Here is a 22,229-nt window from a genome sequence, read left to right as displayed (position 1 = left end):
TTTCTATAATTGAACAGGCTACATGAAGTTACAATGGTCACATATCTAATGTATACCAGTGGTATGTCCCTGATATTCCCATGCTATCATTAAACAGGGTTCATGAAGTTACAATGGTCACATATCTAATGTATACCAGTGGTAAGTCCCTCATATTCCCATGCTATCATTAAACAGGATACATGAAGTTACAATGGTCACATATCTAATGTATACCAGTGGTAAGTCCCTGATATTCCCATGCTATAGTGAAATAATAAATATAGAATAAATAGTTAATGACATGTAACATTGGTTTTATTATCTGAAAGGATAAATTGGAAATTTGGGGATTCCATAGAGATTTCTTACACATTCATAAGCTGCTTCCTGCTGTTTAGTTGGACGGACTAACATTTATAAATTATAATTTCTATGACATATAGAATTTTTAAAAACATTTGTGTGACTTCCTGTGTGTGACACTGACAGGAATTTCAAAGTAAATAACATATTACATAGAAACCTTGCAAATTTGCATACCATTATTAACCAGGTTAATACACTTAAAATCATCACATGGGTTTATGGCATGGATATTATGGGTAAGTTATAGTATAAATATATTTATTGACTTAGAATTGGGATAACGATATTTTATTTGATAATTTGTGCATGATAATGCTAATGTTACAGTTGAAAATATCTGTTTTACCGACTCCGGTTTGCATCATGAGTAAAAATCAATTTGCTAAAGTGGAACCAACCTTAACATCTGAAAATGGTCAAATATAACACACATGTAGTTATTCCTTAATTATATTTACCCTGTAATCCATAAGAAATTATACGGAGAAGCTATTATTTCTTTTAAATTCAGCTATATTGTATTATCACGTATCATGACATAAAACTTTATTTGTATATACTGTAATGAAAAAAATTATTTAAACCAGTATGTAAATTGAAAGGGACTCTGAAGTAGTACAGATGGACAGACAGGACGGATATAAAACCTATAATACCTTCCAGTTGCACCAATATGGGACTGAAATAATTAACAACAACAACAATGCTATAAATATGAAATGGATAGGGAACTGAGACAAGACGTTATTTTCAAATTAACACCAACAGTTTCTAAGTTTAGTTTCTTCTTAAGATGTCATTGTTCACTTTCATAAAAGGTACACATTGGTGATGTTGAATGTACATGTATGTCTTTATAAAGCAATATCCAGAGAGGTTTTTAAATTTAATTTTTTTTTTTTTTTATTAAAATGAAAAGTTGTTCAAACCAACACATGTATCATCATGAATGCATGCAAGTTTACAATTCATTACCAGTGGCCATATCTTGTAATGAAAAAATATCGCCAGCGTCTCGCCTCTGTTCCCTGTCAATTTTCATTTTATAGTATTGTTGTTTCAACAGAATTAGTTTTAATTCTTCATTTATTTTTTGTGTTTCTGCTTTTATTTTCAGTGTTTCTGCAATTAGCTTTTCTTTTTCTAAACTGCAGACATCCATATCCAGTTGTAGCAGCTCTATACTACCTGTTTTCATATTTGAATTTTTAAATTTCTTCTTAGGTACAGTCTTTTGTACATCAGCTTCTGAAATGAAAACTGTATTTGTGCTATAAGTTGTATGAAATAATTATATAAGTATAAAGTTTCATATATTATGTTTTTTTTATATATAAAAAGAAAAACATGTTTGAAAATTCTAAAAAATGTATACAAGACATTTTGGTTATTCACCAGTAATGTTATTGCTGATCTGCATTAGACCCCATGCCATTGTACAAGTAAAGTTTAATATGACTAATAAACAGTGTAAACAAGGTATTACAAGTATATTCAAGAAATGAGGTACCGCACATGCATTTGAAAATACAGAAATTTATTTAGTCATGATATCTTGGCATTCATTTACTTTAAAAAGTTATTTAATTGTTAGGAATAATACAAAATGGATACCATCATCTTCTACATGTATAGGCTGCACTTCATTTCCAGTGACATCCAAATCTGAAAAGATTTTTAAAAGACAACAAATAAACATTTATTTCAGTTTGGTTCATCAGGGTATGAATAACAAAAAGCTTACACAAACTGTGGAAATCAGCAAAGTCCATAACACATATATATTCACTTTAAGTGAAAAAAAAAAAAAATGTGCACAAACAATGATCATCCGTGATTACAGATGATTATCCGTGATTACAGGTAGTATTTTATTGTCATTTCAATGAATTCATAATTTTTGAAGTCATGAATTGTTAAGAAATCTGTAAAATGTTTAAGTGTTTGTTGGGAAACGTTTTGTAACTGCTACACATACATGTATCTTTACTGAAAAATGTGCATTACCATGTTCCACTTCAAGACACAGACACGAGTCTTCTTGCTCGATGACAACTTCTGCAAACACAAATGCACAGTACATAATTATGGTCAATGACTACAGTATTGGTTTCAAAATGACAATTATTATAACATGTATGAATTGTTTTTCTTTGATGTGAAAACATGATGTGAAAGTATATCTTACCCAAACAGGTTTAAGTATGGATATTTTTAATATACATTTTACATTCCGAATATAAATGTGTATAATTGACATGAAATTGAATAAAGACATTTTATTTCATTATGTATGTTAATATCCACAACGTGATAGAAACACATGTAATGTAAGGTTATGTCCAGTGCCCACAGTGGTCTTACCTCACAGGTTTTATAAAGTTCTGACCACCACTGTTGCTACTGATATTGTTGCCTACTATTTTGAAAGGAAAAGAAAAGTACTGTCTTGTTAGGCAGAACCGTGGTAATGATATGGGTTCTTTGTACATACTTCTTCAGTGATTTCATTCATTTCACTTACCAGTACTGTCAATCCCTCCATTGAATCCAGATATTCCCTCCTTCTCCCCAAAAAGGTCCAAAAACAGACAATTTATTTTTGTCAGTGGTGGCAATGGGGACCCACCACCAGTCTTCGGTCTTTTTATTAAGTAATTTTTTTCCTTGGCTATAAATAAAAACCATTAAATGTAATTATTACAAGACTTTTATAATGTATCATAAAAATATTGCAAAAAAAAAAAAAATGCATTGTTCATTGTCTTCATTATTCTGCACCAAATGAACGAACAATAAAAGGCACACTTTGAAATGTGCTTAAATGTTAAAAACAATTACTTTACATTCATAACTATAATTTATAACACATTAAACATTTCAATAATATATGTAGGTATGCAATTTTTGGTTTTGTACTACATATAACTTATTAAAACATTTAAAAGTTTAGATAAAAGGAATATATCAGTACCTCTTTGTTTCAGATTCTGGAATTTCTTCCTAATCTCATCACTTGTGCAGGTTTGAGAATGGCTTTCACTGTAATGTTTAGATAACAAAACTTAATACATAATTTAGGAACGTGTTCTCTGCACCAGAACTGAGTTTCCAATACCCCCCCCCCCCCACCCAGAAGATTGACGTCACGTCGTCTGACGTCATATGAAATTCAGTGTAAGCGGCAGAAAACGGTGAAGTGAATTGGACAAAAATGAATATTGTAATAATCCTTGCGGTGTTGTGTGGTAAGTAAACTATATATTCCACATATAGAGAATAAGAATATCATTTACAATGTTGTAGGGTTTTTCGTCCAATTTTGAAATCAATAATATGGTCTACCCAGACATTCTGCCAGGAGACGGCCGCCATTAAGTAGGTATGACAAAGTTTGACGTCACTTTGCGCTGCATATCTGCCACCAGCTTAAATGACTCACTTTTCAACACAAATGTTACAGCTTCCCAATGAAATACAGTGATATTAAATACATGTACATACACAGCGTTTTATCGTCTTTCCAACTGATATAATTATTTAATATGTAATTCGGTTATAACACCAATAACGATTTTCAAGAGAGATCTGTCAATGACGTCGCTTAAAAAGTATGACGTCGCGGCCATTTTTACAGCTGATAGGGTCACATGATAATTTTGTCTTAACGCGGCGTCTGACGTCAATGGCTTCTTTTAGAGGTGTTTTGAGGCATTTAAGACGTGGCTCATTATAGAGAAAGGTCGATTTTGTCACTGATAACGAAATGTGATATTTTAAATATACTCTGAAAAACACTGAACTTCAAATGGATTTTGAATATATTTCTATACTTCGGCACATCGAGTTCACATATTCAGTTGTTAAATTGAACCTATTTCTATGTTTTCTTTGAATTTTAAAGTCATTTCACCCTAGCGCATTTGAGCGCAAGGCGTCCTAATTGGGGTTGTCTCAGCAGTTATGGCGGCAGCCATTTTATCAATCCCATAATGCATCGCTTCAAGGTGGCACTGCCTAGTATGTTACATGTGTTTTAGTTTTTAAAAATAAATATTAGGGCCTAAGTTGCTGAAATTGCGTTTTATTATAAATGACCATGTGTCAAATATCGGAGGTGAATCTAGCCCAAATACATTATGACTAGCGAGCTCTCACCCACAATTACATTGTTTTGGTTGTTTGTTGCATGGAAATTGTCTTCCTGTTTTTTAAAGCTGCCATCTCGCCTCACATTAATTAGCATAACTTCATAGAAACACACCTTCAGTTTTTATAAAGAATTGTGTGTGAAAGTAACACCATTTTAATAGTTAAATAAAGAAATATATATATTAGGTAATATTCCGATCAGCACACAGTACCCTCTCCCACATGCTATATTGTTCTTTTTTAATGTATTTTCCAGGGAAACATGACCCCACCACCACCCCCACCTCAACACACACACAAAAGCCTTTGCTAGCCACGGTCTTGACCTCTACACAATTTCCTGCACAGGCGCCTCTTTTACAAAATATTTCGTTTCATTGCATCAAATTAATTTGATATGTACATTAAATTGTATTATAAACATGCTAAATTGCAAATTGCCCTCCCCCTTCGGCAAACACACACACGCCCCCCCCCCTAAAAAAAAAAAAAAGAAGAAAAAAAAAGAAAGAGAATAAAAACAAACATGTAACCCAGACGTACACGCACATTTTCTATCTATATTTACAGTGGCATGCAATAATCACATTTTTATTATTAATATTATTATTATTAATTAATTAATTAATTAATTTAATCATTCAGCCTTTTATGTTTTGCCAATATATTGTTATTGTTACTCAGCTTAAATCAAGACCTCCCCCACCAAACCACCCCCCCCCCAAAAAAAAAAGACGTCACCCCCCCCCCCCCAACAACATTAATTTTTCTTCGAAATATTTTCACTATCATTAATCACATTTGTATTATTATCATTTAAAAGTATATATTTTTCAGCCTTTTATAAATATTTTTTTTCCAAATGTATTTTTGGTTACTCAGCTTAAATCAAGAACTCCCCCACCAAAAAACCCACCACCACCACCACCACCCCCCAAAAACCCGCCACCCCCTCCCCCCACCACCAACTTTATTTTTCTTCAAAATAGTTTCACTATCAATTAAACAGACTGTTGTATTACAATGGACTAGTCCCTGTCTCTAGATTTCGTCACGTGCTCATTCAAACGCCCATGTGCACTGCCTTTATTTTTAATGTAACATTGTTTCACTATTTATGCATAATAGAAGTTGGAAATGAATGGAGTATTATTGCATTGTCCTGTTAGGCTAAATAAATATATTAAGTTGTAAAAACAACAACGTCGCTTTGTATTGCTTATTTTCCGATTTTACGTTTATAACGACGTTAGGGTTCATGATAACATTTTAACATTATAATGGTATATTTTACCATTTTCCAGTGGCTTCAAGAACACTATTACATATTCCAGAATAATATTTGGCGTGTTTCAGTTCCATTTTAAAGTGAAATACACAAATCGCGATCAGTAGTTGAGTTTAACCGGCAAGTTTAAAAAAGCGAGTCAAAATTTGGCAGACATATTTCACAGTACGCCAAACTTCAAAGGGCTATAACTTTCTAACCACTAACTATTTTTCCGTCCGGTTTTCATTAATTTAACTCTTTTGGTTCACATTTGTGTTTAAAATAAAAAACTTGACCACATATTTTTTTATTTTTTTTTCGTTGTTCTACCTACATTAAGCCTTTAAGGTGGTGAAATTCAGGCAATAACGTGAGGGCTATGACCTTTTGGGAACGTTTTGTGAAAGGAGAGCCAGTATCTCGGATAATGCAACACTATTTAAAGACTGTACAGACGCGTCTCTGTTTATCCATAACATGTAGCATAGTGACACCAGTTTCGGTTAGTTCACCAAGGTAAACATCTACGGTCCGTTTTGACATTTATTGGTTATGCAGAGCAATTAACATGATAATAAATATCATGTCGGAGACGTTTGTCTTGATGAACTACAGTTCACCATCATTCACTCCGATCTTTATAAACAGACACTTGTTCTGCAACTATACAGTAGCGGATCCAGGGGAGGTTGGGGGGAGTCCAGGGGTCTCTGATCCCCCATTTCTGAAAACCGACTATAATGGTCTCACTAGTCACATGGGTATATAGCGAAAGTGACAGCCGGAGTGAATCGGTTAATGAACCACCTGTTCGGACCGGTACTACAGCCAGATGCGGTCATATAGCAAAAAACGGAGACGGAAATGTTCTCAGTTTTGGAGTGAAAATAAATGCTTATATAATGTATGTTCGCAATGGTGTATGTTGTTAGTGCCAACGAGAACTCGTTCTATTGGCAATCTTCGTTTGAAGTTGGGCAATTTAACATGGATTTCAATGGCAGAAAGGGGAAACGTGATTATATTAACTGTTCTGTGTAAAAAGAGAGATCAGTTATAACATTTGGACCCCCCCCCCCCCCTCCATTTCAGAAATCCTGCATCCGCGCCTGCTATATATAGTCCGTCCCACAGGGAACGCCGTTTCATGTTATGGAATGTATGTATTAAAGTTGCATTCTCTGGTTACCATATTATAACATCATGTACAAATATGAAATACAAGTTCAAATGCACTTTTAAAAAAACTCGTGTGTGTTCGCTATGAACGGAGATCGTCAAAAGTATACGCTTGATTCGTCGCCTGTGCCGCCATAGCTCGGCAAAGCACAAACGACAGCCTGTTGTCAGTTTCAGTTAACACGTGCGTTTGCCGATTTCAAATTGTAGGGTTCGTCTCAAAAAATTAAAAAAGAAATCTTGCGCTGTACGAAGAACGTTCGGTTGAGGATACGGTAGTAGAGTCTTTCGTTAAAACCGGTTTGATCTTGACAACGTATTATCGACAATCGTACCTTCCTATTAGTAGAACTTAGTAGAACTTTCAAAGTTTAGTTTGTATACTAGTAACACAATCATGTATATATTTTTTAAATAAAAGATACCAAAGTACACAATGAACGTTTTCACTTCTTAATTTTACGTGTTAAAATCGAATAATTCAAATAAGTATTCTTTCGTTTGGAAAGGGTAAAGTTAGGGGGGTTGTTTAACGACATCAAAGTTAGAGCATATTGATTTAATAATCATCCGACGCCATACAACCGTAAATAAAATGTGCTGAGTGCGTCGTTAAATAAAACATATCCTATCCTTCCTTCCATCTGCTGTTGGATGTCTAGCATTTGGTTATTTTGACATATAATCTAAGAGAGGAATCGGGTGCATGTGCAGGGGGAGGGTATTGGAGGTCGAAACCCGTACTTGTCCAAGCTTAAAAACAATTGAAATGTATTTTCTGGGGGAGCATGGGCCCATATAAACTTCGCTCAACACAGTCTATAACCCCAACCTCGCTGAAATCCCTGCACACGCGCATTGGAAACTCGCTACATTTTTTTTTTTTACCAAGGGGTCGTTTATATGTACCATCCCACAGACAGGATATCACATGCCATGGTATTTTATATACCCGCCGATTGGGGATCGATCCTAGACTGGCCGCGCATTTCCAAAAAAAACACCTTTTTAGGTCTAAGTAATGAATAAAAATAACATATAGTCTTGAAAAATGTTAATAAGTCGACCGCAGTACCCTCTTCCTCTACCCCTAGAGCGTTACGTAATTAGTAACACCCCCTTACATGTAACGTGTATGCCAACAGCTGGCCACTGTCAAAATTTCAAGGCAAATCCCCCACCCACCAACCCCTGGAAAGGCGTTGTACCATACCTCTATGGATATAAATATGTTTTGGAGATATGAGACGACCCCTCAATCAAGACAGTTAAATTTGTTCAAAAATTGCGAAATCTCACGTGATCTCTTGTTGGGGAATTCCACACTTGTGATAAGCCAATGAAAACCGAGATCGGTAGGAGCCCATCAAAAGTGTCCCACTTTCAAAATACTGGCTTTATTTTTGACCTGGATAAGCCAGCGTAGTGAAACCAATGCGGAGTGCGGCGTCATATATGCACCAAACGTAATTGGATTTTCTGTTCTATATGCTTAAATAATAAAAAATATTCCGGATACTGCCGCTTTAATAATTTTGAATCAAAAATATTATTGGTAGTAAATCTTAAGGCAGAGAATCATAAATTGTACTTGTAAAAATGCAGTAAATAGCATTTCAGGACTTCTGTTGTCCGTCTCACAGGGAACGCCTTTTTCATGCAATGAAATTAACTACAGGACTTGAGGTTATTTATTTCCGAGCCGGTTCTTTTCTAAATTGGACACCATGATATTATTAATTTTTGTTGTTGTTGTTGTTATTTCCAAAACAGTTTTACTTTTATTTTTACGTCAAACAAAACTGAAATTATAAAACACACACACACACACACACACACACACACACACACACACAAAACCCAAACAAAAAAACACACAAAATAGTGTTTTGTGAGTATGGGATGGACTATATACCTACCTTTTTTTATTATAGTCCTGTTCGATTGTTTAGACCCTAAGTTTTTTGTTCAAATTAATTCCTATTCAATACTTGTTTTCTTTACACACATGCATTCTTTGTTTGGCTTATGCGATCTAAGCGAAGTCCATTTTAATAATATGGTTACAACCTAAAGTCCGAACCAGATTGTTAACAACTACAATAAATTACTCTCCTACCTTTAATTACCGTTACATTTCCCAAATTTTTTGTCCAGACACAAGATGTGAAAAAAACACATTACAGTGACACATATTCCACATGTATATGAGACTGTAACGATGTCGTCAGTATCGACTTCGCTGAGATAACATAGTGTAAAATACATGCAGTTTTCTGCCGTCTGCCATTTTTTTTTTTAAATTTATGGAATACTCTTCAAGAGGGGTAAAAGCCTCCAAAGTTTGTGACATAATTAATATAAAATCAATGATCTTTAGTGGTATCATTAAAGAAAAACAAATAAATAAATAAATACAATTAATATGACGTCATCACGTTTGCTATTATATCATAACATGTTATGACATTGTTAGATTAAGTTATATCCTTTCACCCCTCTTGGAGAATATTCCATAAAAAGTAAAAATGGCAGCCGACACAAAATTACATGCTTTTTGCCATATGCGATCTCAGCGAAGTCGATATAGGTGACATGGTTATCATCTAGTATGTGGAATCTGTGTCATTGTAATATTGTTTGTTTTTTTTCAAAATTTCTGTCTGGACAAAATGTTGGTAAAATCAAACGAAAAATAAAGGTAGGAGAGCAATTTTATGTAGTTGTTAAAATTTTGGTTCGGACTTTAGTAAGTGAAATCGGTGTCTGTGTTATTTTTTATTTTTCTACCCCATAATTTGTGTCTGGACAACATCGGGGTAAAATCTAAAGATAATTACGCCAGTAGTGTACGGTGTTCCACTTAGATAGCCTTTGTATTCATTGAATGTGCTAATGTCCTAAAGCCTATATCACATTATACGACGCGACGCAACTCAACTCAACAGTTGAGTCGCGTCGTGTAGTGTGTATTGAAAAATCAGCCGTCGGCGACTGATTTTCAGTCGGCCCGACTGCATTTGACACGACCGAACATGTTCAGTCGCAGACGACGGCCGTCGTATAGTGTGAACGGGTCTACGACGCGACGCGACTGTCGCGTCGTTTAGTGTGAACGGTTTACACGACGCTATACAACTGATGTCTACCGGTATCCAATGGAATGTCTACATTTCATCATGTGACATAAAAGTTAAATGGCGGAATTATTCTAGACAGAGAAATAGACTCCTTCGCAGTTGTAGCGCCACCTGCATAACTATGAAAACGAGACTGGGCGCTGTAAACAAACGATTTTTGCCATTGATTAACATGGGATGTGAGATTTTCTTCTAAAATGAAGAACACAATTCAGAATGGTTCGCAATATTTGTTCTGTCTTTAACTGTGGTCACCAGAGGAGTCGTAGAGTGAACTGTACTGCTTTTTATACATTTTCTAAAGATATAACATTTTAGGCCTATTGAGGCTGGTATTTACGCCGTGTTGATCAGTATTATTAAAACATTATTTTGTGCGTCCATGGAAACCATAAAGGAATTCTGATAAATATATAGTTCATGTTGTCATCATTTTTCAGAACCATCAGATTTGAAAAGAAGATGTTATGGGTGCAGAACGCGGGGATAGGGCGGGACTTATTCCGCAGTCTCATCTCTTAGATTAAGTGGACCCTCGTACAAGGGTCCGTTCATGAATTAGGCAATGTAACATTCTAGTGGGGAGGGGAAGGGATTTCATGGGAGTGTTACGAAACATGGGAATGGAGGAGGTGGTTGTCAAGAGTTGTATATCATGTTTTAAAAATAATTTTATCATATTTATTTATAAATTAAAATGTAGCTAATCATTGCTGTTGCGTTTTTTAACTGATTTTATATGCAGTGGTATTATTACCAAACAAACATAAATACAAAATCTTATAATATTAGTCAATATGTCTTTTGGGAAAGGTTATGCATTGAATGTTACATAATTTTCGAGTAGTAGCCTATGCGTTACAGAAGGTCACACGATTATGGGAAGGAAGGAAATGTTTTATTTAACGACGCACTCAACACATTTTATTTACGGTTATATGGCGTCAGACATATGGTTAAGGACCACACAGATATTGAAGGAGGAAACCCGCTGTCGCCACTTCATGGGCTACTCTTTTCGATTGACAGCAACGAATCTTTTATATGCACCATCCCATAGACAGTATAGCACATACCACGGCCTTTGATGTACCAGTCGTGGTCCACTGGCTGGAGCGAGACGATTATGGGAGGAGGTCGTCTGAAAAGGAGCTTTTAAAATACTTTTTCCTACTAGTGAATAGTTGGGGGTTCTTATTGCTTGGATAGATCTCGAGTGGTGAATTTAAAGCATTTTGAAAGTATTGTATCATGAATGAAATACCTCACTGGTCAGCATGGTCAGAAGAAAATTAGTCCTGTCGGAAGATGCCAACAATTGGATGTGCCAGCAATGTATTAATTGCCCCTCCTATTATTTTCAGATTCCTGCCACTCACTTCAGGCTCCTGTGACTGACTGACTCTCTCCCCCTCCCCTCTCTCTGTGTCTCTGTGTGTGTGTGTGTGTGTGTGTGTGTGTGCGTGCGTGTGTGTGTGTGTCTCTGTCTCTCTCTCTCTCTCTGTCTCTCTCTCTCTCTCTCTCTCTCTCTCTCTCTCTCTCTCTCTCTCTCTCTCTCTCTCTCTCTCTCTCTCGCACACAATGTAAATTGTACATTATTTCGATTTCAAACATAAACAGGAACGTGTGTGAATTAACTGTCGCTGTCATTACTGTATAACAAAACACCGTTCACAAGTACCATGTCACTTTAGGCGATGTAACCAACGTCCTTAAAGGGACATTCCTTAGTATGCTGCATTGTAAGATATTTCTGACTAATAAAATAATTCTACGATTAAACTTACATATTAAATATATGTTCTTGTTTAGAATATTAGTGTATGTATATTCAAAATGTTTCTGGTCGTCTTAATATTTTTAAGAAGCCGAAACTGAATTTTTTCTTCAAATAATTTCGTACGTACAAAAAATATATTTTAGAAAATAAAATGAAATTTAAACTAGTAGAAATATTACAACGATCATAAACACGTTTAATATACAGCCATGTAATTACAATCGTTAAAAAGTCTCTGTTAGTCGATAACATCTTAAACACTGCAACAAACTCAGGAACGTCCCTTTAATATACACAATTGGGATATTACTGTATATGGTTAAAAAAATCAATCGCTTCTGAAAAAAAATTCCCAAAAAAATCCCAAAGCGGATTTTGAATACGTGGTTCTACTGTAAAATAGGCTTCAAACGATAACAACATAATTTCTATACTTTCTTTTCCCTGGTCAAACCGTCCTTGAACGTCCAAACTATTTGTTTTATTTAACGAGATGATACGACGACCTTTGATATATATGTCGTGCTCCACTGGCTGAAGTGAGAAATACTGCAATGGGTCCACTGACGGGGATCGAACCCAGACCGACCGCGCATCAGGCGAGCGTTTTATCCCTTAGATAACTCCCGCCCCTATACGGGGATTTGGATCCAGCTTAACAACTACTTTGTTTTTCTTATAAATGTTTTCTTCTTCTTTCATTGCAGCCAGCAGCTGGGGCAAGGACAGTTATAATAGGGCATGTAAGTAGGACGAGTTTTTCGCATGCGCAGACATCATTATCGGAGGTGACGGATCCGGGTGGCCGTCTCCGAATATCCGGCACTTAACTCCATCATACGAACGGCCGGTCATCACAGAGTCAGCACAACCCCCGTTACCTTTTATCCCTTCCCCAACCTAACTAGCAGAACCGTTCTACCCAGCAGAGCCGTCCTACTCACCACAACCGTCCTACTCACCTGACGAGCCGTGATATTCACCGCAGTACCCACCCCAATACCCTTTTAGAGATCCCCACATACTTCCCTCCGACGTTCTTCTAACGGCCAAACTATAATCTGGACGAACTGCCGTTCGAAATCCCCACCGAAGGTTACCCTTCCCACATTATAATCTTTACTGGACTGTTTCCATTCCCACCCCCAGGCATCTATGCCGTTCCCGACTTTCTTCCCTTTCGTTCCTCGCCAGCCGAAAACTACCGAGCGTCCGGTTCCGCTGCCCGTACACACTACAGTGGAAACACGGACATTTACCACCAACATTACTGCCATATTCCCCAGACATCCCTGTGGTATTCCCAGACAACCCTATGATATTTCCAGACAACCTTGTGCTATTCCCAGACAACCCTGCTACGTACTATCCCAAAGTTACTGCCAAGCCTTCCACGCCAAAAGTAAATTTCTGAAAGTGGCTTTCCCTAAAGATGTCACCAAACCAGACAATGGACAGAGGGGTGGGCACGCTAGTAACTAAGAAAGCTTTGTATTGTTATCGCAAAATTAAAAATTATTTGTATTTACTGTACTTCCGACAAATAATTTAAAGAGTATGTTTATTGAAAATCTACTCTGGAATACTCAGTCGAGTCGGGATGGTTTCACGTGACCTATATTTTTGGCCAGTGACCAAAAATATATAGGTTTATCTAGTCATCATAGCTTGCCAATGTATACAGTGATTGCTGGATGAAACTTCATATCACATTGTTACTCCTTGGTCATCCACTCAATAGATGGCCATCAAACAAACAGTCACTACATGGTAATGCATGACCTTTTTAGTAGTTGTGATATTGATGTAGGAGAAGGCTAGAGAAAATTATGTAATGGTTTGACAATGATCGTCAACAAGCAAATGGTTGCATCATCCTTCTCCGAGAGATTCGTAGCCCGAGATCTATTACACCATCACTCAACGGCCGCAACCGGCCTCGGTGGCGTCGTGGCAGGCCATCGGTCTACAGGCTGGTAGGTACTGGGTTCGGATCCCAGTCGAGGCATGGGATTTTTAATCGAGATACCGACTCCAAACCCTAAGTGAGTGCTCCGCAAGGCTCAATGGGTAGGTGTAAACCACTTGCACCGACCAGTGATCCATAACTGGTTCAACAAAGGCCATGGTTTGTGCTATCCTGCCTGTGGGAAGCGCAAATAAAAGATCCCTTGCTGCCTGTCGTGAAAAGAGTAGCCTATGTGGCGACAGCGGGTTTCCTCTAAAAACAGTGTCAGAATGGCCATATGTTTGACGTCCAATAGCCGATGATAAGATAAAAAATCAATGTGCTCTAGCGGCGTCGTTAAATAAAACAAAACTCTCGAGTGATGTATGAGGTAACTAGCTTGTACCACATCCCCATTACCACGCCTTCATGACGTCACCATGGTCGCAAAGAAGTTTTACAATTTAATTTTAGCGGGCACATTTCACCTTGCTTCGTAGTCCGAAACAGACGTAGCAAATGTGTGGGTTTTTGCAATTTATTGGGTCTGCCTTGGACTACTTGCTTCGATTAGCCTATACAGGGAAACATGTCGGGAATACTAATTCATCTGACATTACAGACGTGGATAGGCCTACAAGAAGAGAGCGATGCGTAACCCCTCCTCGAAATTTGAAGTGCCCCGGAAAAAAAGAAATGTTTAGCAGGTGAATACAATACATTTATTGTTGGGGTTTTAGTGGAGAAATGTAATATATTGCTAGCTTGATAATTACCATGCAGATAATATATATGTTGGTGAATTTTGGCACGAGCTTGGCCATGAATTTATATTGAGGGGTACCGATACGTGGGGAGGGCACCCACATTGTCTTTGAGTCGTGTATATAATTATAACAGACGAATATATATTTAACAGGTAATTGGGGGTACTTTTCAAGACTTACACAGGGCCCGCAGAGTGTATATGAAAAAGGGGGGAGGTGGTGGTGGAGCGAATGTCTGTGGATCAGAATACACAGGGCCCGCGGAGTGTATATGAAAAAGGGGGGCGGTGGTGGAGCGAATGTCAGTGGATCAGAATACACAGGGCCCGCGGAGTGTATATGAAAAAGGGGGGGGGGGGGCGGTGGTGGAGCGAATGTCTGTGGATCAGAATACACAGGGCCCGCGGAGTGTATATGAAAATGGGGGGCGGTGGTGGAGCGAATGTCTGTGGATCAGAATACACAGGGCCCGCGGAGTGTATATGAAAATGGGGGGCGGTGGTGGAGCGAATGTCTGTGGATCAGAATACACAGGGCCCGCGGAGTGTATATGAAAAAGGGGGGGGGGGGGCGGTGGTGGAGCGAATGTCTGTGGATCAGAATACACAGGGCCCGCGGAGTGTATATGAAAAAGGGGGGCGGTGGTGGAGCGAATGTCTGTGGATCAGAATACACAGGGCCCGCGGAGTGTATATGAAAATGGGGGGCGGTGGTGGTGCGAATGTCTGTGGATCAGAATACACAGGGCCCGCGGAGTGTATATGAAAATGGGGGGCGGTGGTGGAGCGAATGTCTGTGGATCAGAATACACAGGGCCCGCGGAGTGTATATGAAAATGGGGGGCGGAGTGTATATGAAAATGGGGGGCGGTGGAAAAAGGGGGGCGGTGGTGGAGCGAATGTCTGTGGATCAGAATACACAGGGCCCGCGGAGTGTATATGAAAAAGGGGGGCGGTGGTGGAGCGAATGTCTGTGGATCAGAATACACAGGGCCCGCGGAGTGTATATGAAAATGGGGGGCGGTGGTGGAGCGAATGTCTGTGGATCAGAATACACAGGGCCCGCGGAGTGTATATGAAAATGGGGGGCGGTGGTGGAGCGAATGTCTGTGGATCAGAATACACAGGGCCTGAGGAGTGTATATGAAAATGGGGGGCGGTGGTGGAGCGAATGTCTGTGGATCAGAATACATGTATTTGTGGGCCCGGACATTTTGAATTTTAGGAAAGGAAGGACACATTTTACTTACGGTTATATGGTTAAGGACCACACAGATATTGAGAGAGGAGACCAGCTGTCGCCACTTCATGGGCTACTCTTTTCGATTAGCAGCAAGGGATATTTTATATGCACCATCCCATAGACAGGATAACACATACCACTGCATTTGATGTATCAGTTGTGGTACACTGACTGGAGCGAGAAATAGCCTTTGAATTGTAAGTGTTCAAGTATATTTAAAGCCTTCTGAACAGAGTAACATGGAGAAGTGGTGGTGTGCCATGACCTCTTGCTATAGGCGTCCTTTTTAACGCTGCTAACTCCCACAATACAGGAGTGTCCTTTTTAAATGTTGCAGCTGATAAAGTAATGTAATGGAAAATAAGCAAAACTATTTAATATATATATATTTTTTTTTTTTTTTTTTTTTTTTTTTAAAGAAAATAATTATTTAATAATTGTACAGATTAATATTGTAACCTTATTACTAATGTTAGTGAAAGTGTTACTTTTTAAAACAATGTTCTAATTTACTTCCTGCTGAACTATGTGGCCTGTAGGCGTGATTTTCTTCAGCCATTCAGCAATCGCTAAACTTTAGGTCAGACACGCCCGTGGTCTAACTATGGGATACACCACGGGTAAAATCAAAGGGACCGAAACCAAAGCGTGGTACAACATGTTGTTAACCAGTACCAACGCTACACGAAGAAACGTACTTTATTCTACGTCACCACAACAAAGTATAGCGCCGATTCGTTTCGCATAGGGGCGTCGGCTTTCTTGGTTTAGCGTTGGTATTTTAGTTCTAAGCCTTTGCCGGTAATGACGTCATTGCGATTTGACGTAATTGTAAGTGCTATGTTTAACTTATTTATGATTTTATTATAATTTATTATTATTATTATTATTATTATTGTTATTATCACTATAATTTTTTATTTTATTTTTATTTTTTTTAAACATATATAATTATTATTATCATTGCAGTTCTTAATTCTGCACAATGTGGAAAATACATGGATGCTGGATGTAAACAGGTGGATGCCAAGATGCGAAAAGCTAATACGACGTTGCTATATTCGCACATATTAGACACCAACATGTGCAGGTATGTGTGTATATAAACAAATTCCGTTTCTGTTCCATTGACACTCACACACACCGATATGATTAAGAATAAACAGGCACGGCGCAACCAAGTAGGCACGCATGTGGAGGGTGAGGGATGGGAGACTGAGATTGGGGGCGAAAGCAAAGTTTTGACATTTTGAAAACTAGGTGTCATGGAATCCAATTTCCTACTAAACACAGGCTGAAATATACAACAATATACGTTACAGTTAATACAGTGAATAACCCATTGGTCAAGTTCTGTAGTCAATGCTTCCATGGACGACAAAATAATCACTTCCAATTCTTATCTATAGGAGATACGATTCCGCTCCCCCGCCCCTCCCCCCCCTCCCCCCCCCGAGACTTTTTGACGACTGTAATTACATATCAAATATATTTTTCTGCATACACTATTAGTGGCTGTATATTAAAAGTGTTTTTGATCGTTCGAATATTTGTGCTAGGTTACATTTCATTTTATTTCCTAAAAACTATTTTTTCGTACGTACGAAATTATTTGAAGACAAAATCCAGTTTAGGCTTCTTACAAATATTAAGACGACCAGAAAGACATTGAATATACAGACACTGATATCCTAAACAAGAAAATATATTAAATATGTAAATTTAATTGTAGAATTATTTTATTAGTCGGAAACATCTTACAATGCAGCAAACTCGGGAATGTCCCTTTAAGATATTATTATTTCTTTTTTCACAGCACTTTGATACCGTATGCAATGTGCGTCACCAACGGCTGTCTGCAAACCGACAACGAAATGAAGATACGCATGCAGAGCATCGTAGACCAATGCAGTGAGTCTTTATTGTGCAGGACCACGTTTTACGAAGCGATCTTAGCTCTAAAATCGTACCGGCCTCGGTGGCGTCGTGGTTAGGCCATCGGTCTACAGGCTGGTAGGTACTGGGTTCGGATCCCAGTCGAGGCATGGGATTTGTAATCCAGATACCGACTCCAAACCCTGAGTGAGTGCTCCGCAAGGCACAATGGGTAGGTGTAAACCATTTGCACCGACCGGTGATCCATAATTGGTTCAACAAAGGCCATGGTTTGTGCTATCCTGCCTGTGGGAAGCACAAATAAAAAATCCCATGCTGCTACTCGGAAAGAGTAGCCCATGTAGTGGCGACAGCGGGTTTCTTCTCAACATCTGTGTGGTCCTTAACCATATGTCTGACGCCATATAACCGTCAATAAAATGTTTTGAGTGCGTCGTTACATAAAACATTTCATTCTTTCTTTCTCAGAAATGGGCTTAAAGGCACCCACTCACGGACGGTGACCTAATTAATGACCCAATAAAGTGTTATCTGAAAATATATACATGTACATTTCAATTTGATTTGTCTCTAAAAGTACTTTATATAACCACCTACATAACAACCATATCCCACTTATTACTGATATTTTGTAAAAACAAAATAATAATAATAATAATTGAACTATGTCGAAAGTGATGTGTGAAAACCACATTTTCACGAACTGCGAATTGTTGACATAAAAATTGTATTCGGAAAAAACACCTTGAAATGATATGTTTATTATATACATCTTTCCAAATTTTTGACACGATTTTTCGCTTTTTTGTCAATATTTTTGGCTTATCCTATCGAAAACACATAACGCCATGATATATTTCTTCCTATAGAACCTTTCCAGAAAAGATACTTGATCATAGGCATTTTAAAATAAATTTGAATAAAAATTATCTTTATTTAATTATTAAATTAACATTTATTTAATAATACTGCTGTGCAAACATACCTGACAAAGCGATCCTCCAAAAACAAACGAATCGAACACTGTTAAATTCTTATACTTACACTCAATAACACTATATTGTGTCATCAGTATTTAACTTCGTATTCAATTCGCTTTAGATATTTTATCGTAATTGCATTTCATATCCCTGTTTTATAGGTCCAGATGTTTAAACTACTTTTTTGTTTTGTTTTAAAATACGATCAGATGCAATGGTAATATACAACATACAGATTACAAATATTCTTGCATATTTAGTGATCGTGAATCATGGCTAACTACCTTTATACCACAAAGTTAAGTTTTGCCTGGGTGCGGTATTATTGAAATAACTAAATTTACGATGCCGGCCATTTTGAAAACCAAGGTGGCCACCAGTAAACTCCACTATATATGTGTATTTATTATTTAATGTTTGTAAAATGTATCTAAATAAGTAGGGGGTGGGGGGTGAGAACAGTCCCCTCAAATTAAAATATACATACATACATATATATATATATACATATATATATATATATATATACATATATAGAGGTTATTACCAGTGTTTTTCGGTGTCGTCATTATCATATATTAGGAATAAAAAATGTATTATGCGAGCCTCTGGCGAGCATAATACATTATTTTTATTCCTAATATATCATATTGACGATACCGAAATACACGAGGGTAATAATCTCTTTATCATACAATTTCAAGCTTAATATAACGTGTTTTTGTAAACTGTACACGCAGCTTTAATTCCAGTCAGCCATTACGCGATATTCAAATGACGTAATAATATGTGGCGCGGTGTATTTTTGAATGGAAATTACGTCAAACTCGAATGACGTCATTTTGGATGTCCTTACATCAAAATAAACTAGGGCCTAACGTTTTTTGTTTTCTGAACGCTGGACAGCTTTCAGTGTAAAATTGCTATTGAAATGTTTTTATTTGATGACTATGAATGTATGCGTCAATTATGAAGTGTCACCCATGTGCGTTTGCTTAAATGTCAATAAACCTAGTGCTGTGCCCTCCATTAATTTACATCTAATTTGCAAAGTTATCAAATTGTTAAAGTATATGATTTGAAAAATATCACATACTTTGATTGCATTGAAAATGTAAGATATTATATGATAAATATATATATATATATATATATATATATATATATACATATGACGTCATTCGAATTTGACATTTTCATTCAAAAAGACACTGCGCCACATATTCTTACTTTATTTGAATATCTAGTAGGCCTAATAGCAGACTGGAATTAAAGTTGCGTGTATAGTTTACAAAAAAACGTTGTATTATGCTTGAGATTATATGATAAAGACATTATTACCCTCGTGTGTTTCGGTATCGTCAATATATACTACAGACCTTCGTTTTTGGTGGGGTTGTTGTTGTTTTGTTGTTGTTGTTTGTTTTTTTTTTAGGGGGGGGGGGGGGGGCGTTGGGATTTGTTTTATGGGTTGCTATGATTTGAGTTAGCAGTATAATAAATGACATGTTAACTACAGTACACCGATAATGAAAGTTAATCCTGTTTGTAAAAATATATATTTATAAAAATTGTAGTAAGATATATTTGGCTACAAAACAATAGATGTTGACATTTTCTCTGTTATGACATTATTTATTTTTAAATAGAGAATTTGCAGGTACATAACATGTATATTATGATATCATGATAAATGTGATAACCCTGTGCCATTTGGTTGTTACACTTTTAATTTCTGTTTAGTTTAAATTATTTACAAATAGGCCTACTGACATTATTTGTTGTGAGAGTTTTATAAGACATTTTAGTTAGAATTCTTAATAGCAATACCATAGTTGTTACAATGCCAATTCACATTCACTTCACAGGTTTGTGTCCATGGGGAAATCATATCATTCTGCGATTAAGAATAACATTATTGTACTTGTTTTAAATAAAACAGAATAAGCACAAATATATCAGTTTCAATTCTTTATCCATAAATAGTTAACAGATTATCATGATTGATAATTTTAATGCAACATGATATGCATATAATACACAAGAAATCGACAAATGTGTTCATGGTGTTTCTTTTTCTTGTGTAAGACTGCAATGGCCCATTCCTTCATCTTTGAGAACAGCCATCATATTAGTTAAATTAGGATATTTATTTTGAAAACACAAAACATTAACTCTTAAGATATTTAATTTAGAAATCATGACTCCTCAAACGTAATCATGTTCATGGGTGCAATTTCTCTCGGTCTCTTCCCTCTAATTCTGATTATTTTGAGGGGTGCGATTTTTCCCTCCTCTACATTTTGAGGAGTGTGATTTCCACCCCCCTCGTAAGCATTTTGAGGAGTGCGATTTTTAGCACTCCTGGGTTTTTCAAAAACGAAGGTCTGATACTAGGAATAAATAAATATATAGGCAGTGAGATGCGGGTGAATATAATTTTCTGACGTCATCGGTTTCTTCGACTGTCAAGTCTCTCGTTGATGAGATTTTACAAACAACAGTGAATGTTTAGATAAATAAATTTAAAATAAAACAAATGCATGGCCAATCTGATTAAAATTAGCTCTACTGGTCTACCAGTAGATCTAACAGCATTGCGTGAATACCCATGTCCAGGTGACATTTCATATATAAATAACAATTGGGCAATTCCACGCTAAAGTGGACATGGAGTGAAACAATCAAATCATGTTATTCCTTATATATTAAGATCCAAATATGATAAGTAAAATATTGTAAAATAAATAGATGTGTTTGACTTTAGCTATTTTATGAGGATATCGTCACACTAAAAATATGACACTTCCGTAATACACACTATGAATTTATGTACAGCAGCCATGTAATTGAAGGTAATATTCTTTTTATTAGTGTTTTTGTTTTACCACTAACAAAGTACTACACTTCATAATCCACTTTAATGAAAAAAATATTTTTTTTAGATTTAGGGGAAATTAGAAAACATAGAATCAGTTTGTAATTCCGTTACCGAAAACAAACAAAAAGTTAGATTGTATTATTCATTTATATGTAATCAAGGAATCAACTCATATTCTCTGAGTATATGTTAATGAGCAAAATCAGACACATTTACTTTCAAATTCATACATTATTAGTAAAATTATATAGCTGTTAACATATGTAATTCCGTTACCATAGGTTTGTAATTCCGTTACCGTCTTTGGTATATAGTGTCAAGAAACACTTTAATATAAACCTACATAGTACTAAAATGCTACACTCTTATCCATATACACCAATACATCAAGTGATGTAACAATAGGAAGATATACAAAATCTTTTTTTTTAAATCCATATGGTAATAGTACTAGTAGTGGCTCCAAATGCATTTGCGGAACACCCATAGCAAATATAAATGTCATCCATTAACAATACAGAAATTAAGGAAATCTGATACATTTTAACCAAACAGTACTACTTAAAAGCTTCATTATGATGACTAAACTTCTGCAAATCCATGACAAAATTCAAGTTATAATTGAAACCTACATGTACTAGAATTA

The 22,229-nt window shown here is 36.6% G+C and overlaps 2 protein-coding genes across 2 annotated transcripts in view; one reads left to right on the top strand and one right to left on the bottom strand.

Annotated features, from left to right (window-relative positions):
* Positions 1-935: 935 nt before the first annotated feature.
* Positions 936-2,520, bottom strand: LOC121373732. The gene is made up of 3 exons (XM_041500488.1): positions 2,356-2,520; positions 1,963-2,013; positions 936-1,596 (listed from the first exon to the last, which is right to left on the bottom strand). The coding sequence occupies exons 1-3, from the start codon at positions 2,429-2,431 to the stop codon at positions 1,310-1,312; spliced, it is 414 nt and encodes a 137-aa protein (XP_041356422.1). The 5' UTR covers positions 2,432-2,520; the 3' UTR covers positions 936-1,309.
* Positions 2,521-3,481: 961 nt separating this feature from the next.
* LOC121373733 overlaps positions 3,482-22,229 on the top strand; it is a 35,780-nt gene continuing 17,032 nt past the window's right edge. The window contains exons 1-4 of the mRNA XM_041500489.1: positions 3,482-3,596; positions 12,577-12,612; positions 16,796-16,916; positions 17,643-17,737. Coding sequence (XP_041356423.1) covers positions 3,563-3,596; positions 12,577-12,612; positions 16,796-16,916; positions 17,643-17,737 — 286 coding nt within the window. The 5' untranslated portion in view covers positions 3,482-3,562. The remainder of the gene's footprint in view (positions 3,597-12,576; positions 12,613-16,795; positions 16,917-17,642; positions 17,738-22,229) is intronic.

The sequence above is a fragment of the Gigantopelta aegis genome, chromosome 5 (assembly GCF_016097555.1).
Source record: "Gigantopelta aegis isolate Gae_Host chromosome 5, Gae_host_genome, whole genome shotgun sequence".
NCBI lineage: Eukaryota > Metazoa > Mollusca > Gastropoda > Neomphalida > Peltospiridae > Gigantopelta > Gigantopelta aegis.
Note: the sequence above shows the minus strand (reverse complement) of the source record. Positions and strands in the feature narration are given on the sequence as shown.